The 18,616-nt window shown below is 35.8% G+C and overlaps 1 protein-coding gene and 1 long non-coding RNA gene across 2 annotated transcripts; both read left to right on the top strand.

Annotated features, from left to right (window-relative positions):
- Window positions 1–4,414: 4,414 nt before the first annotated feature.
- LOC111517668 (beta-1,3-glucan-binding protein) lies at window positions 4,415–18,366 on the top strand. Its single transcript, XM_023173874.2, has 4 exons — window positions 4,415–4,721; window positions 9,643–9,797; window positions 13,660–13,823; window positions 17,639–18,366. Exons 1-4 carry the CDS (start codon window positions 4,524–4,526, stop codon window positions 18,247–18,249), a joined length of 1,128 nt encoding a protein of 375 aa, XP_023029642.2. The 5' UTR covers window positions 4,415–4,523; the 3' UTR covers window positions 18,250–18,366.
- LOC141481241 (uncharacterized) lies at window positions 5,359–8,084 on the top strand. The gene is made up of 3 exons (XR_012464820.1): window positions 5,359–6,079; window positions 6,135–6,431; window positions 6,484–8,084. It is a non-coding gene; the product is annotated as an uncharacterized lncRNA (long non-coding RNA).
- Window positions 18,367–18,616: the final 250 nt, after the last annotated feature.

Genomic DNA, 18,616 nt, shown 5'->3' with positions numbered 1-18,616 from the left:
ATAAAAGTTTTGTTTGTGGGTAGTTATGTGGTTAGTTATGTATACAATGGCGTAATCACATTGATATTCAAACATTTTGTCGCGTAAATAACAAAACCAACATTTTTTATTGAAAATTTTAAACGTTCAATTACACAAGTTATTTGATATTACTTTTACAGATTTCTTATTATTTACTAGATAGGGAAGATTTTGTGACATATTTCTGAATTTCCTCTTCGTTTTTTTATAAGTGTTTATACCCAAAATATTTGAAAACATCATATTATCACACAAACAAAAATGTTAATCTTTAAATCATCTAAAGGAACAATTCGTTCAGGCCAGTCACAACACCCTACACAGTAGGTTAATGGACTGACACCTATCAGAAAACAACTACTCCCCTGGCCAATACCACGAAGGGCGTTGGATTATATCCGACAGGTGTCAGTGCAGGATTCTTCACAGAAGTTATTCCTGCATATGCTGTTGGCGATACAACTGCCGCAATAGATTTTCAATTATTGGAACACACTTGCAGACCGGTTTCGGGCTGTTTGGCCACTCGTCAGTGCAAGGTAGTGTATATCATCAACATAAAGTCGATGATTTCCGATAATTGAAAATCGAATTCCGTCAGAGTATCATTCCTCGAACTAAGCTGAAGACTACAACAAACAACAGGTTTGTCGTCGCTCCATCTGCCTGTAAACGAGGTAACCAACTGCATATCCAAATTTGCCCAATTCCTCGTACAAGGAAAGAAATCTTTCACGAATTTGATTTATAGCCAGTCTTCAAGTATGCCCACTGACTATACGTGAAAGATTTCTTTCCTTTTACGAGGAATTGGGCAAATTTGGATATGCAGTTGGTTACCTCGTTCACAGGCAGATGGAGCGACGACAAACCTGTTGTTTGTTGTAGTAATATACACACACGAGGTACATTTATTCTGAACCTTGGGCAGAGCCGAAAGAATGTATTGCTTTACCAGGAAAGAGCTTTAGACAATAGTTAATTCTGTACAACAATTCCTCACCTACTTATTGAGACATGCCGTTTCACTGAGAACTCTTCAGTGAACATTAAAAAAGCATAGTGAGAGATGGCAAGATGGTTACAAACACTTCCAGATACTTGTATGATAGAACATAACAAAGATGGTATCCGCAAGCCGATGGATTTAGTGTGTGGGCAGGTGTTTTCAGGGGTAGAATTATCGGCCCGTTCATTTATAATGACATCATAATGACACTCTTACATCTCAGAGGCATTTAGAAATTTTATGGCAAAATATTGAACCCCTTGTTGATGAATTGCCACTAATGGAGCTCAGAAAATATTTTTCAACAAGATGTCTCACAACACTGCAATTATCACCAATTTTTTGGCTACAAATCTTGGTAATAATTGGATAGCCAACCAAGGGTCCAACCGTTGGCCGTCCAGGTCACCGGACCTAACGCCTATGGACTTTCACCTCTGGGGAAGCTTGAAAGAACGTAGAGCTCTGAACGGCTTACGTAGAGATAACACCATCAAGATCCTACCTGCAGATGAAGGAAACGCTACTATTCTCTAAGATTAGAAGATCGAAGAGGTTCTTCAGAAGGGACAATACACGAAGATCGTACGGGACCCTACTGCATCAATTGAAAGGAAGTTATACCAGAGTTTGAAAAAACACCAAGTCTATTTTTTGGACTAGGAGGGATCATCGCTAACACCGTACCACAGTTAGCCCCCTCATTTGTATGGACTATCCAAAATCCATAAGAAAGACATGCCGCTCAGACTGATCATCAGCTCCAGAGATTCAGCTACACAAAATTTGTCTAGATTTCTACTTCCCATAATACAACCTTTACAAGGAAAAAACATCGTCTATTGTGAAGAATTCAAGGCATTTTGTCGAACTACTAGGGGCAATTGAAGTCACACACGAAGATCAAATAATCAGTTTCGACGTGGAAAACCTTTATACCAACGTTCTGGTCGAAGATGCACCCCAAATCATACAGAGGAAGCTATGCGAAGACGAGGACTTAAAAGATAGAACGAATTTACCTACAGAAGTAATTATGGAATAACTAGGATGCTGTGTACGAAACTATTATTTCCAACTGAAGAACGAATTCTTTACACAAGATGAGGGACTGCCAATGGGATCGCCACTTTCACCAGTCATAGCCAACATATATATGGAGTGGTTTGAAACTCTGGCCATTGAAGAAGCCCACAAGAAACCTCGTGTCTGGTTGAGATACGTTGATGACACCTTCGTAATATGGAACCATGGAAATACTGAACTAGACGCCTTCCTGAAACACATCAACAGCGTAAGACCTTCCATCACTTTCACAATGGAGAAGGAAGCCCACAACGAAAACCCACTCCCACGGGACAGTATCTGAACCACGAATCCAACCACCATCAATCGACTAAAAGAAGACTCATCAAAACCCTATTAGACCGTGCTTTCGGACTTTGTAATACGAAGGAAGGTCTCGAGAAGGAACTAGATATCATTAAAAATGATCTTCAACGAAATGGCTAATCCAAAGCGATGGTGGAACAGACTTTTACTAAAAGACAGCAGGAGCCCCGAGAGGAAGAGAAGCCGTCACAACCAGTGCTTGCACTTCCCTACATCAGAGGATTATCGGGAAAGATACGAAGAAATGGATCCAAGTACAACATCAGAACCTGCTTCAGATCCGGAAACACTATCCGTAGCAGCCTCACGAAAGCCAGGCCACCAAACGAGAACTGCTATTCCAAGAATTGCATTTACCGCATACCCTGTGAGTGCGGAAAATCCTATATCGGTGAAACTAAGAGGCCATTGAATGTTCGCATTGACGAGCACAAGAAACACACACAGCGAGGGGAAACCAGCAAATCAGAAATAGCAGAGCATGTTTGGACCCATCAACATAAAATCGATTGGTCCCAAGCTGAGATCATACACAAAGAAGAATTTTGGTTTAGGAGGAAATTCAAAGAAGCCGCATACATGTTTTCGAATAATGTATTCAGCCAAGTTAGCGAGAGATACACAACGTATGGAAACCTATAATCAAGCAAAAAATGGCCAACTCTCGCCAAACGGTCATCTCCCACTAAAAACCAGTGAAGCGGAAAAAGGAAAGCAGAGATAAGTGAAAGTACTCAAATGACCTATAAATAGTCAGCTCACGGAGGAATTGGTCCAGTCATCACCCAAAGACGATTGTGGATACTAACAATCGAAACGTCGTGAATTAAGTTGGCTTGGAATCTCTTAACTTTTTAATTTAATTTTATTTATTTATTTGTTCAATTTGTTCCATTCTACTTGTATTTTAAGTCACTATTATTTCTTTTCTGTTTTTTTGCTTAATATAATTGTTTTTTCAGCTATTCATTTTTATTCTTCTTCTTTAATTTTTAATTCTTTCTTATATAGTTATTTCAGGGATTTCAAATAATTTTACATAATATCAGACAATAGTCCGAACTATTGAAATTTATCATGAAACATCGTCAATCACCTTCGAACAAACGTTGAAAGATCTTTTATTTTTAAATTGCCGACCAATTCTAGACAAGAATTGGAAGTGACAGCGATGCAAAGTTTTGCTTCTCTCACTACTATTGAACTAATTAATTCGTCAAAAAACGTTCAGAAAAGGTGTGTAGGAGAAGCTGGTAGACATTTCGAACACCTTCTCTGAAAAAATATATTTCATTGTTTGTTCTTTATCATTATTATTATTATTGTTGAAGTTTCATTTATTAGTAGTAAACATAGTACAAACTGTTATCAGTTTTATTGAAACTATTCGTTTTAATTACTGCTGTGAAAGCTTTCTCAACATTTGATAGCTACTACTGAAAAATTTCTTCCTGATTTATCGCCGTGTCATCTAAAGCCTACTTGATCAAAGTGTGCGGTTCAAAGTAGGTATACAAAAAAAAAACTAAAAGCTCTGTATTTCAAAGATAACTTCAGCAAAACATCAGTTTGGAAAAGTAATTTTAAGCTCTATCGAAATATGCAGGAATATACAGGGTGTCTCATTAGAAACAATAGTTTTCCATCAATAATTATTGATATCTCATTTGCAAAAATAAGTTTTTATAACGTTGAATTCTACGTAAAAAAGTGTTTTGGAAATGTTTTCATAGGAAGAAGAAATTTTTAACAGAGAAAAAGTGACAGCAACTTTTCGAAAATGCACAATTTCGGAAAACATGCTGTAACTCAGAAACGAAGGTAGATATCGATATGCGGTTTTCACCATTAAGTTTGTCATAACGCAGCCATCAGTTTTCATCAATCTAATTTGAAAACAGGAGTTTTCCTTTAAAAGTGTCTAATTTGCCCCACTCTGTACACGATTGCGTAATCATACAAATCATATTCGTCTATAAAAATAAATCAATGTTTCGGGAATGCAATACTTGTTGATGATCATTACCGCGATCGTAATCACAACGATTATCGAAAAAACGGCTCCTTGCAGTGAAGTGTATTAAATTTCATATCGTACAAGATGATAATATTATATTGTTTCGCATTTTTGTCGTCATTTAGTATCAATTTTTGTAAAGGGTGTGACAAAAGTATTACTACAGTTAGTGGAACTCATGCTCCGAAACAACTGTGTTCGGGAGATCTAATTTTTGAAGACGATTTCGAAGAATTGGACCTTAGAAAGTGGCAGCATGTACAAACCCTTGGCGGAGGAGGTGTGAGTATTTATCTTTTCAACTTTTCGTGAGAGAGATTCTTATAGAATGAGGAGAGAGTGAAAACAAAAGGGCTTTGCAGTTGAATAATTGTACTGATACGCAGAAGCGGTCTAAGGCGAAGGCCCCCGCCCACGGCCTCGCGGTTTAAAGGGCCTCGCGCCTCAAAGTAATACTTGATCAAAATGTGATGAAAAAACCTCTGTATTTCAGAAGATAACTCTAGCGAAACATCAACTGTGCTATATTATTGAAAGGTATTTTTAAATTCTATTGAAATATGCAGGAATATACAGGGTGTCTCGTTAAAAAAGTAGTTTTCCATCAATAATTTGGGCCTCGAGGCCTACGGCCTCAAATCGTCGTCCTGGATTACTGCAGGTCGACCACTTCGGAGATCATCTTCGAGGCTAAACTTTCCGGAACTAAATTTCGCCCAAATACCTGGTAATTTTTCGGGCTCTTTCGGCAGCGCTTTGGTTCAATTTAAATTCGTAGAGAAAAATTGGACGAAAATCGCTCAACGACATCATATAGTATAATAAAGTATACCTTATACGCACGGTATAGTACACACGGTATAGTATACCGTGTTAAAAATTCGATCCTCACCATTGGGATCTCGGAAACTATGGGAGATACGAAGATGGTTAAATTGGGACAAAGTTGCGCATTTACCTGACTAATAATATGTCGTTGATAAAGTTCTGAAATTCCCAGTATATCCAGAAAAAACAGAAATGTCGGAAAATGGTTTTACTTTTTTTCTGACTTTATTTTTCGAAGGATTCGAAAATAAATTGCACTCCCATATTGCCACTTTTTCCCTGCTACATAATGGCGTTTTCAGATTTGCTACCTGACGTTTCGTCTTCCGGCCACCATCGTCAACTTTATTTTTTCTTATGAGCGCTACATTGGATTCTTTCTGTTTTGAATAGAACCAGATTTTACCTTTTCAATGATGTATCATAAGTTATCATTCTTTTTTAAAAAAATTGGGACATTGAAAAAATTAATTCTTATCATAATAGGCTTTGACATTGATGTTTCTAAATTTGACTTTCAATTTGTTACATTCAATGACATTTTGTTATTGTACAAGTCATTGATTTTTTGTCAAAAAATGTCTTTCACGAATGAAGAAAAGAAAGATATGATACAAATTTATTTCAAATACGATAGAAACAGTGTTGGGACATCGGAAATGCATTTAAAATTATATCCCAAAAGTCGATAACCACATCGAACTACGTTCAAGTTATTGGATCAAAATCTCACCGAGTTTGGTTCATTTGAAAAGCCGAGGAAAAAATACGGAGACACAATGGACCAGGAAACTAAAGAAAATTTGATAAATGTATGAGGTGAGTTAGACATTGTGTTCTTTTCAATAAAAAAATAATAATTTGCAGGTAAACATAAACCCGGGTAATCTACACGTCAAATTTCCTCCGAAATGAATATTTGTCATACAAGTGCTTGGAGACATCTCAAAAAAAGCGGTTTAAAATGTGTACAAAATACACATATCTCAAAAATTGCATCCAGGTGATCCCGAAAGGCGATTGATAATTTGTAATTGGCTAATAAGAAGACCTGATTTTCCTGAAAAATGTAATTTGGACAGATGGCACTTTTACGAATTGTGGAATATTCAACACATTTGGAATATAAACAAGCCCAGGCAGTTCCGAGAAATTCGAACTCAAGTGCGATTTAGTATTAAAGTGTGGGCAGGAATTTACAAAGATAGAATTTTAGGTCCTCATTTATTTGACGGAATTCAGAATGGAGAAACCTATCACCTGTTTTTAATGTCGATTTTAGAAGGCTATTTGGATGATCTAACATTTGGTTTCAACATTATGGTGCTACACCGCACACTACCAGACGAGTATCTCATTACCTGACTGAAAGGTTTGGTGATAAATGGATAGGGAATAATGGGCCGGTGAGGAGGCCAGCAAGGTTTCCAGACTTAAATGTTATGGATACATTCTTATGGGGTACACTGAAAAATAGAGTTTATGGTCAGAGGGAAAATCAAAATATAATATTGGGGACCTTCAACACAGCATTGTTAGAGAGTTCGGAAGATTGAGGAGGAGGGAGATTAATCGTACAGTGAATAATACTCGAAGAAGGGCACAGTTGTGTTATCATGAACAAGGCCAGCATTTTTAACATTTGCTGTGATTAACTTTTTTCTTTACATTTTAGTTAATTATCGTTATTTGTTCAAAGTTCTATTTTCATTAAAAAGGACCCAATGTCTAATTTACCTCGTACACACCTCATTTATCAAATTTTGATTGTTGATTCTGTCTCCGCATTTTTTCATTGGCTTTTCAAACGAACCAAACTCGGTGAGATTTTGATCCAATAACTTGAACATAGTCCGATGTGGTTGTCGTCTTTCGGGATATAAGTTTAAATACATTTCCGATGTCCTAACACTGTTTCTATCGTATTTGTAATAAATTTGTATCATATCTCTTTTTTCTTCATTCGTGAAAGCCAATTTTCGCAAAAATTCAATGACTTGTACAATAACAAAATGTTATTGAGTGTAACAAATTGAAATAGATTTATTCGAAATAGATATCCTAATATACATAAATATTTTACAAAATATATCGTTACTATTAAACAAAAAAACCTGAAATCTATAAGACTTATATATAGAATATAGTGTGTAAAAAAGCAGTAGTAAATGATGACGTGATAATTAGAGAGAAGAATGGATAAATTGGAATAATATTGTGCCCCTAAATGTTGAGATAAGGAGCGTTTGAAGAGTTGGATTTTAATTTCATTAGAAAGCTTGTTATAGTCCAAGAGTCCTCTGTGAAATATAGAATTCATTGTTCTTGCGAGGTTAGTTCGTGGGACAACCAAGTCATTTCTTCCTCTTGTATCATATTTGTGTATCTGATGGTCATACAGAGTGGTCCAACGAAAAGTATGCACCTTGCTTTTCTCCTTTTTTTGTAACTTAACGGAAAAATGCTCGGACAGGTCAATTTTGCTTTTGAGGGAGACACATTTTAGATATATTTTTCTATCTGTGCCTTCAACCTCCTAGCGAGGGTGAGTAACAACCCTAAAATTTTAATTGGAAAGTGGGGTCGAGTGATATATCATTTGAAAGGGCACAACATTATCTTTCCAATGATACCTAATTTGTTGTATTTCACTCAAACATGTAGGTATTATGAAGAAAAACAACTACAACCCAGTACTTTGAAATGTGTAATTAACTTAGTAGAATCCTACTTCAGCAAGTGCTGAAAATGAGACCCATTTGCTTCCATACAATAATACAGATTTTGTTCAAATCTATTCCTAACATTCTGTAGCATATCACTCTGCTGTAATTCGTTGGCGAGGATCTTCTATGGACTCGGGCTGCGTAGCAAAACATTTATTTTTCAAGTGTCCACAAAGGAAAAAGTCTAAAGGTGATAAATCAGGTGACCTGGCAGGCCATTCGATGGGGCCTCTTCTTTCAATCCACCGTCCAGGAAACCGTCCAGGAAACCATTTCTGTTATGAGAGGATCAATTGTATCTTCAAGCATGTTCAGGTAGACCTCACCAGTTGAATTCCCAGGAATAAAAAGTGGCCCTACGATATGACTACCTAATATGGCACACCAGACATTGATTTTTTGAGGGTACTGGGTATGGACCTCTCGGAATAAGTGTGGGTTACTGTCATCCGAGTAACGGCAATTATACCTATTCACAGCTCCATTCAAAAAAAAATGTACTCTCATCGGAAAAGCACGTATTGAATAATAGGTGCGGATCATCAATTAGTAGCTGGCTCAGTTCACAAAATTGCAGCCTTCTATCAGGATCATCTTCATTGAGTTCCTGTACTAATTTAATTTTGTACGGATGAAATTTATAGGCTTTTAATATCCGTATTATGGACGAACGGGAGACACCTGAGGCTGCAGCAAGCTGACGGGTACTTTGAGTATGATCCAATTCAACATGTCTCAAAACAGCGACTTCAACTGCTTCATTTCTGATCGGTTTCCGTGGCTGGTGTTTCACATTACAGACAGATCCGACAAACTTTTGGACTAACTTGGCAAAGTACGAATCATTCGCATTTTTCCCGGGATGACTGCAGTAACTCTAGCACAACTATTATGTTGATAATAAAGTTTAACAATTTCAACTTGTTCAGGAATGGAATAAAACATTTTTACAGTAAAGTTAAAATAATTTCAAAAGCAACCGAACTGAATCAATGAACGTTTGCCGTTTTTTCGTATTTTCATTAACACCAAAAATATTGAGTAAATGTTCTTGCTTTTTTTATAACTATTCAAGTAAATACAACAAATTAGGTATCATTGGAAAGAGAATTTTGTGCCCTTTCAAATGATATATCACTTGACCCCACTTCCCATTTGAAATTTTAGGGTTGTTACTCATGAACTCATTGAAGTAAAGTGGTGCTTGAAAGTCAGAAACATCAAAGTCATATAAGCAATCATTTAAAAGCTTTCTTTCTGCAGAAAAATAGGATGCTTTAAATGAAAAAAAAATCTAATCGAGATATTTTTCAATATCTTTACATGAGCTGTATTATGGGTCACATGTGGCCTAAATGCGTGGGCTTACAGTCACCCTCCCTACTCTACAGATACAGATGAGCTGTATTACAGAGTGGCCTGCGTATGCCATATCTCCTAGCAAGTTATTTTGGAAAACTCAAATTTATTTTGTTATGTCGAATATTACACCATATACACTTACCGTTGACCTTTTGCCCATTATATTGGAATCGGGACACATCTTTTTTTGGTATATATGCATCTTCTCAGGGAAACATGAGCCCAGTGCAACCACTTTTGAAATGAAATCCAGATTGAGGTGATAATGGTCAAAATATTATTTTTAGAATTGGCAATTCCAATGGTACACTAATAATAGAAGCAATAGTTACGTGGAAGATGGTATTCTGCATATAAGACCAACTTTGGTAGCTGCCGACCATGGAAAACATTTTCTACATTCTGGAACAATAGATATCAATGGAGGAACTCCGGCGGACCAGTAAGAAATATTTTATATTTTAACTTCGTTTGTCAAATAATGGTTAGTAAGATACAAAATGAAATGGAAACGGTCTTGACTTGGGCATCATTTTCTATTTGTATTTGAGAAATGAAGAAAATACTCCCTGTTTTAATTGTGTGAGTAGGGGTCTTAGGGGTTCTCCAAATTACACGCCTGGTGATTTTAAACCTAAAACATTTTCAACGGTGTATGATAAAAATTCAATATATTACACTCCATGATAATTTTTACAATACATTTTATTCAACACGCGTTTTGCTACACGCTACACCTCGAAACGTGTTTCAATCACCAAGTGATCATCCTCAAGAGGAAGATTAAACTGTTTAATTTTCCTCTTGATGTACTGTTTGGAACCTTTGGTGTAGTAATGAATATTACTGGAGTTTCATCTCAACACCAAGATTAAACAGTTTAATCTTCCTCTTGAAGATGATCACCTGATGATTGAAACACTTTCAAGGTGTTGAAATAACTATTTGATGTTGGGATAAAAGTCTAGTAATACTCATTACTACACCAAAGGTTCCAAACAGTGCTTCACAAGAACTATAACAATAGTAAAGTAAATAGAAAATACATTCGTATTAGTATATTTATTAGTGGTGAAATAGTTAAAGAACATAATGAAGCAATTTATGAACTATTTTAGAAACCTCGAGAGTAAAATTCCAAATTCAATATCACTTCTTCCAAGTAGGTAGGACCTATATCTGTAATAAGTTGGATTTATTATATTTTTCGTTGAATTTTATATACCAAAACACATGTGTTTTCGTATGAAAAGGGAACCTTATCATTTTTTAGAAATAACCTTAAGGCCAACAGAGCCAAGCCATTTGAAGGAAAAGTCGTTAAAATTAACTGCTTGATGCTAAGAAATTCGATATTTTGAAACATTTAACCTAATAATTCATTTCATTATCTTTCGTTAAGGGTCGAAAATATGTCATCTATTCTGTATACCCCATTTAGAATAAAAGTCCAAAAAGCAATTAAACGTATAATAAATATTAAAATTTATGTTCCGAGGGGTTAGAGTGTCACCCTTAATTTTAACGACATGATAAAATTAATGTCTAGCATAGTCTACATACCACTATTCGAAACAGCAAAAATATCAAACTGGTCCTTGCAGTGACATCTATATATCAGTAGCAGACTCACGACATTAGAAATGTCGGGAACTAGACGGTAATTCTTGCGGACTTATCCGCTGGACATGTAGAGGACGTTAAGAGTACCAGTTTCGGAAATAATTTCAGACTTTCTAATTGGTGGGAATTTTTATGAGATTATTTGAATTACATCTCCTAATAGAGTTAAGGTGGAAATTTTTGGGAGAGAATTAAGTCAGTCGTGCGCGGACCCCAGGGTCGTTTAGGGGCTCTTGCCCCTAGTGATTTAGTGATTTAGAGATTTTTTCGAGTTCCTGGTAAGAGTTTTTGGGGAAATAGTGGCTTTTGTTGGAGTTTTCAGGGGAGTCCGTCTACGATAATTTTGGTGAGCGTATTTTAAACAATTCTGATATACAGTGTAGATGTTATTACATGCGTATGTGGATTATATTTTCGACTTGGCACCTAGGGTATTAGTGAACATTTTCCATAATAATATAGCTACGAATCGGGTCCCTTTTCATTTTATTAGGTTATTATAGGTCATAGTAATATCCTACGTTATACAGGGAGGAGCGATTAAGTGGGTCTCTTGATAGTTTCTCAGAGTTGTATTTTAGTTGGTTTTATAGCATAGCTAGTAGAATTCAGGCAAGGCATATCTATGTCCTTAGTGAAGTTTCAAGTTTCAAAGGAATACTCCTGTCATTTTGTTTTAGTAGTTTATCCATAGTTTGTTCATGTTTATAATTATATATTTCTTTTTCTTTTATATAGTGTAAATAACGTTCAGTAAATAATATTGAAACTATTCTTTTATTTATATTTTGTGTAGGTTAAACTTCAGTATTAATTTTTGTTCATTTAATTTTTTTTATTGTTAATCCGATTATTCTGCCAACTTTACTCATCAATAAAGTTGGTTTGTGAAAACTCTGCTAATAGTATTTCATTCCTTCAAACCCCTGAAAGACCACGCATTTAAGCCGTGGCCGAATCCAGTCTCTGAGGATATAATTATTGGCATAACCAAGCCATTTTTCCACGAAGATTAGAAGGTAGGAAAAATTCAGCTGTTGACCAAGTTGCCTACTAATTTTCAATTCGTGTGATCAGGACGGATTTCAAACTTTTTCTGATCTGGTGGCAGCAACTCTCACGCTACCAAACTAAATTAAGAAAATAAATACCTTTGGCTGAACGATCCCATATACAGGGGGGTGAAATTTTCTGGTGCGAGTAAACTGAGATGAGTATTATATATTCATTAGTAGTACTTATATAGGGATCGCCAATTCAGACCCGACGGTCATTTATTACATATCAATTACAATTTAATGTGGTGATAATTTTTCTTCACATGCTTACATATATTATGTTTGGATCAAATGATATTAACAACGTCTCATATATTAGATATTTTAATGTGAACTCTACCGAATACTTAACATTAAGCCATGACGATTTTCATCTGCCTCTTGCCGGCTTCACTCGGTACTTCCATCATGATGGTTGCCAAATCGCTAGTAATGAACTCTGTCTACGTTAGGTTAGGTCCAAAGTAAGTGGGTCTATTGGACTCTCCACCGCAACCCGCAAGGGTTTATTGTGGCTCAAACCTATTCACATTCGACCAAATAAACCCAGTTTTTTTTAAATGCCGATTAGTTTGTATGGTGAGTGGTCTTTCAGGTCAGATGGTAAGGGTACGGCTCTGCCGAACTGATTCAGTTCCCAGCGGGGCAGGCACAAAGTATGTGCTCTGCTGTTTCATAATTTTCCAAACAGATGCAACACACCCTGTCTTCCGACAGTCCAAGTCTCTACATATGATAATTCAAATGACAATGATCTGTAAGAAGGCTTGTTAGAAATCGTAGTTCATCCCTACTGTAGTTCAACAACTGTTTGGTATCTATCTTCCAACGCGTTTAGTTGGAGTGAGCCAATCCTGAAAGATTCTGTCAGAAGTCCATGAATCTTCTGGCCATCCAGGTGTTGAAACTCTGTCTATAATTTACTGATTGAATGAAAAATTCTAGGTTCTAAATTTCACGTGCATGTTTCACCAACAGATACTTTCTTTGTCAGACTATAATTGTGCCTACTAGAAGCTTCACCGAATGATGTAACATGTAAATCGTTACATTATAACACAAAAAATTATTGGGAAAGAAAGTTTTTGGCTTTCTACTACTCCATCTTGTATTTTCTATAATGTTATCCAATTTGGTACTGAAGAGCCTTAGGGCAAGTATCTTAAGGCGAAACATCGGTGTATACCAGTGAGGATGGCAGTGTTCTATGTAAGTGCAATTTGTTACCATTCATTTAAAGTAGAACTCATGTGAATGATATCTGATTTTTATTCCACGACGAATGTTTGAAATACAAACTGAGTAGAGAAAAGTATCTTCTGTATAATTCAGTGTTCATATAGAAGTATTTGTTTCGAAAGAATTTTTTCTTTCGTATACTTCAAAGTTTATATGAAAGTAGCTGTTTCAGGAGGAATTTCTTTCAGTTTGTGTCTGAAAGTTACTTCTTTGCATGATCTACACATCCACGTATAGAGTTACTTCCTTCCTTTCTTTGGAAGACTCCCTCATCTTTTTTTTTTGTAACAAGATGGAGTAGTAGAAAGCCAAAAACTTTTCTTTCCCAAAAATTAATTACTCCTAAAAAATATAACCCCTTCAATACAAAAAATTATGTTTCAGGTGTACCAATCCAAAATGGAATGGTTGTACTCGCACTGGTACCCGAGAAATAATACTGAACCCAATAAAAAGCGCGTATATGCGGACTGTAAATTCATTTTCTTTCAAATATGGGAAGCTGGAAGTGAGAGCCAAAGTACCATTGGGAGATTGGTTGTGGCCAGGTAAATTTCAACACTCCTTCATTTTGAAAGTGTGGAAGCCATAGTATCTGTATCTGTAGAGTAGGGAGGGTGAGTGTAAGCCCACAGTACTTAAGCCACATGTGACCTATCGTACATCCTCCCGAGGAGTTGTCCTCCTAGGTCATCGTCCATCCTGTCCTTTCCAGGAAGGTGGACAGGTCACTGGGAGACATCTCCTTTATATCGGCAGGTGTAGGCCAAGACTCGCCGAACACACACTCTCTTATTGTCGATAACTCCGGGCACTCGCACAGGACTTGCCTGACAGTCTCATCTTCCTGTTCACACATCTTGCATGCCATAGTAATAAAAGTGTGGAAGCCATAGTAATAAAAAGTGTGGAAGCCCTAGTAATAAAAAGGAATGTGAAGAATTTTCAGAATTGATACCTATACAGTGTCACCGATAAAGTCCGCATCAAATGGGAAACTTTTTTATTTATCGTTTTATGTGAAATTTGATTTTGGCAGTAGATTTTGCTTAAGAAATGATGTCAAATGGCGTCTACAAAATAGGTCACGTGATTTCCTTAACCTGTCAAAATTGACATTTAAAAAAAGAAACATCGAAAAATGACATTATTCTTCAAAATATCCAAAAATATCAAAGGATAAAAACATTTTCTTTTGTAATTTTATACCCACACACCAAGTTTCAAACCCATAATAAGTATTTTATATTTTCACTATTTTTCCTGCTTTTTCTACTTATCAAAATTTAAGCACACCTGTACTAAATCATTTATTTTAACTAAACTCGTCACCGAATTTCTTTTTTTGTAATATAATAATATTTTAAGAGCCTCTTTGATGTTAAAAACAAATTTTGAAAAATAAAAGTTGTCAAACTTGATGCAAAGTTCATCTAGTTTCAACGGGGCTTTCAAAACTATACAGTACCTGAGTTTTTTAATGAGCAAATGGCCTCGCAATATGAATTAGAACAAAACGGAACATTAGGAAACATCATTTCGTGATTCTTGAAGCCCATTCAATAAAAGAAAAAAACTCATAGTATTTACATTTACCTACTCCGCTAACAACACTAATTTAAAAAACTGGGTAGGCTGTGAAAAAATATGAAACTACATAACGTGTTTTAGAAAACGTCACTGTCACTGAATAAATTAATGCCCGTTAGTTCAATGTAATGTATGAAAATTAAAATAATATGTTATCTTTACAAGAAAAAATTGAAATTGTGCTAATTTGTGGTGAAAACACATTGCATCGACAAGTGACTGATATTTTTAACGCAAGACATCCTGGTAGACATGTACAGCAATCCACTGTAAGTAGGATTTTAAAAAAATTTAAACTGACTGGTTCAGTTGAAAATACTTTTAAAAAACGTCATAATCCATCACGCAATAATGATGAGGTTCAGTTGGCTGTCTGCCTGGATGTTATCGAACAGGGAAAATCAAGTATTACCAATATTGTAGATAGAACTGGCGTTAAAAGAGAAAGCGTAAGAGCAATTTTACATAAAAATAAATTCAAACCCTACAAACCCAAATTTATAAATACCTTAAAGGAAAGAGATTTCGATGTTCGACTAGATTTCTCTTTCTGGTACCAAAGAGAAGTAGAATTAAACAGAAAATTTCCTTACAAAATCATATGGACCGACGAAGCTACCTTCACATCGAACGGCGTAGTCAGTTCCCAGAATTGTAGGTGGTGGGCTCAGGAAAATCCTCATTTTGTGATAGAATGTCGGGATCAATATTCATTTAAAACAAATGTGTGGTGCGGTGTTTTAAATAATCAGGTAATGGGACCATTCTTTTTTAGACACAATTTAACTTCTCAGGATTATTTGCAATTTCTAAATACTGAGATCAGTGATATAGTGGACAATATGCCGGTTGAAATAAGACACAGTCTGTGGTATCAATGTGACGGGGCTCCTATTCATAGTTCAAGACAAGTCAAAGAGAAACTATTAGAAATGTTTAGGGGCAAAGTTATTGGGCGAAATATGGAGCAAATATGGCCGCCTAGGTCGCCAGATTTAACCCCACTAGATTTTTTCTTGTGGGGTTACTTAAAACAAATCGTTTATAAACAAAGACCTTTTCGTGACGTGAATCACCTAGAAACTGTTATTAGAAACTTTATTTTAAACATAAACCCTGTGAGTATCAGCAACTCAATAAAAGATGTATCAAGAAGGACAATTATCTGCATAGAACGCGATGGAAGACATACAGAAATGTAGTGTATTTAATGTCGTGAGTCTTTTTTTCGTGTTTTTTTTGCTATTAGGTATAGGTACATGTTTATTTTCAGTTCCTTTTAATTAAGATTAAATTCCACTGTATTTTGTGTTAAAAAAACAATAAACACTCTAAGATATTGTTTCCTAATGTTCCGTTTTGTTCTAATTCATATTGTGAGGCCATTTGCTCATTAAAAAACTCAAGTAACTACTGTATAGTTTGGAAAGCCCCGTTGAAACTAGATGAACTTTGCATCAAGTTTGACAACTTTTATTTTTCAAAATTTGTTTTTAACATCAAAGAGGCTCTTAAAATATTATATTACAAAAAAAGAAATTCGGTGACGAGTTTAGTTAAAATAAATGATTTAATACAGGTGTGCTTAAATTTTGATAAGTAGAAAAAGCAGGAATGCGGAAAAATAGTGAAAATATAAAATACTTATTATGGGTTTGAAACTTGGTGTGTGGTTATAAAATTACAAAAGAAAATGTTTTTATCCTTTGATATTTTTGGATATTTTGAAGAATAATGTCATTTTTCGATGTTTCTTTTTTTAAATGTCAATTTTGACAGGTTAAGGAAATCACGTGACCTATTTTGTAGACGCCATTTGATCATTTCTTAAGCAAAATCTACTGCCAAAATCAAATTTCACATAAAACGATAAATAAAAAAGTTTCCCATTTGATGCGGACTTTATCAGTGACACTGTATGTTAACTCGAAGATTCTCACGAACAAAGTATGATGAGCTGTTTTCTCAGGTTTCGCTCCGTATTCTGTGTATTTTATTCCCATAAGGATTATTCTCACAACGTTTCGGCAAAGTCTCATTTGCCATCTTCTGGTGATGTCTGGAGTTTTTCAACTAGTTTCAACCGATTACCGCTCAGCGAATTATATAAACCTGCACGTGCGTTTTCATGCAATCATTATACGATGAAGTTTGACTTCAGGAAGTTTGACTTCAGGCGTCGTGACGTCCAACGCCAGGGACCGTTCAGCGAGAGTGGATTTGGTTTGTGCTGTAGCAGGCCACGTTTACTATGAATACTCACGTCCTAGTGGAAGTGCAGAGATCATCTGAGGTCGCAAGACACCTGAGGAAACTCAGATGACGGTGTTGAAAACCAGAACACGTAACCGAACATAGCAGAGAAGTACCGACTTTGTTACCTTAACCTGAAATAGGCCTCAAAATTCCTGAGACTTAGGTCCGGGCTGTCTGACGACCAGCAAAAGTACTGTTTGAGTGAGGGGCGTGGCCAATTATGCGCCGCCTCACTACAAAAGAACGTACATTTTTTTCAGGACAATTAGGGTTGTTTGAAATACCTAATAAGTCGCAGGGCTCTGAGATACCACCCATTATAATCTACAATCCAATGTATTTATATTGAATAATAAAACTATTTTCTGATTAGTTAGCTATTGTCATGCAATAAAATGTTTATTAGATAATTTGACCATCTCTTACGTCTTCAAAAATACTGACAGGTAATTTCCGTTTGATTGGATTTTCGTATGTTTGTACTTGCTTAAATATTCTGAAGGAATGACTTTTTCAGCAATATGGATGATGCCGAGATGGAATCAATATTCCTCATGGCCTGCTTCTGGTGAAATCGATATATTGGAAAGCCGAGGAAACAGACACTTCGTGAAACTTGGAGAAGAAATAGGTGTTGAGCAAGTAGGAAGTACTCTACATTTCGGACCAGATTCCAAGCATGATGTCTACTCATACACAAAATTTTCGAAAAACGATAAAAACGGATGGAACACCAAATTTCATAAGTTCCAATTGGAGTGGACACCAGAAAAAATATCATTCTCTATAGACGATGATCTGTTGGGGACTGTGGTTCCTCCAGATGGTGGTTTTTGGGAGTTGGGAAAATTCAGCGAGACAAATTTTGAAAATCCCTGGAGAAGGAATTCCAAAATTGCGCCCTTTGATTCGGAATTCTACATTATCATCAATCTAGCTGTGGGGGGAACATCTTTTTTTTCGGAATACGGGGAAAACTCCCCGTATAAAAAGCCATGGAAGAACTCTTCCGGCCGCAAAGCTGTAACCGATTTTTGGAAAGCTCGCGAAGAATGGTTACCTACTTGGAATATGCATACTGACGACAGTCATTTTCAAGTCGATTATGTCAAAGTATGGGCTTTATGAAAAAGTAGTGAAGTGTTATGGATGTAGGAAGTTGATGCTGAATCAATTGATTTTATTATTTTTAGGAATATATTTCATATAATGCTCCAAATACACAACCTTGTGGTACACCATAAATTGTGACGTTTGAATACCCTCAATATAAGTGATGAAGGAATATATAATAATAATAATAATAATACATTTATTACCCATAAAAAAAACAGAAGAATATACAGTAGTGGTGGTGCTATTAAATGATATTCTGGTGAATAAATGGCTGGACTTATTGGTTCAGATAACAGTTGAAAACCGTTTCTGTTCTTACACTATTGCCAAAGAGATATTTACAGTTTTAACACATAGTAATACATTAACAAAACTAAAT

This window comes from Leptinotarsa decemlineata, unplaced genomic scaffold, assembly GCF_025532065.1.
Source record: "Leptinotarsa decemlineata unplaced genomic scaffold, Ldec_3_MD MMD2_tig00000133_RagTag_RagTag, whole genome shotgun sequence".
NCBI classification, from domain to species: domain Eukaryota; kingdom Metazoa; phylum Arthropoda; class Insecta; order Coleoptera; family Chrysomelidae; genus Leptinotarsa; species Leptinotarsa decemlineata.
The sequence above is the reverse complement of the archived record's forward strand: the minus strand, read 5'-3'. Positions and strand labels throughout refer to the sequence as shown.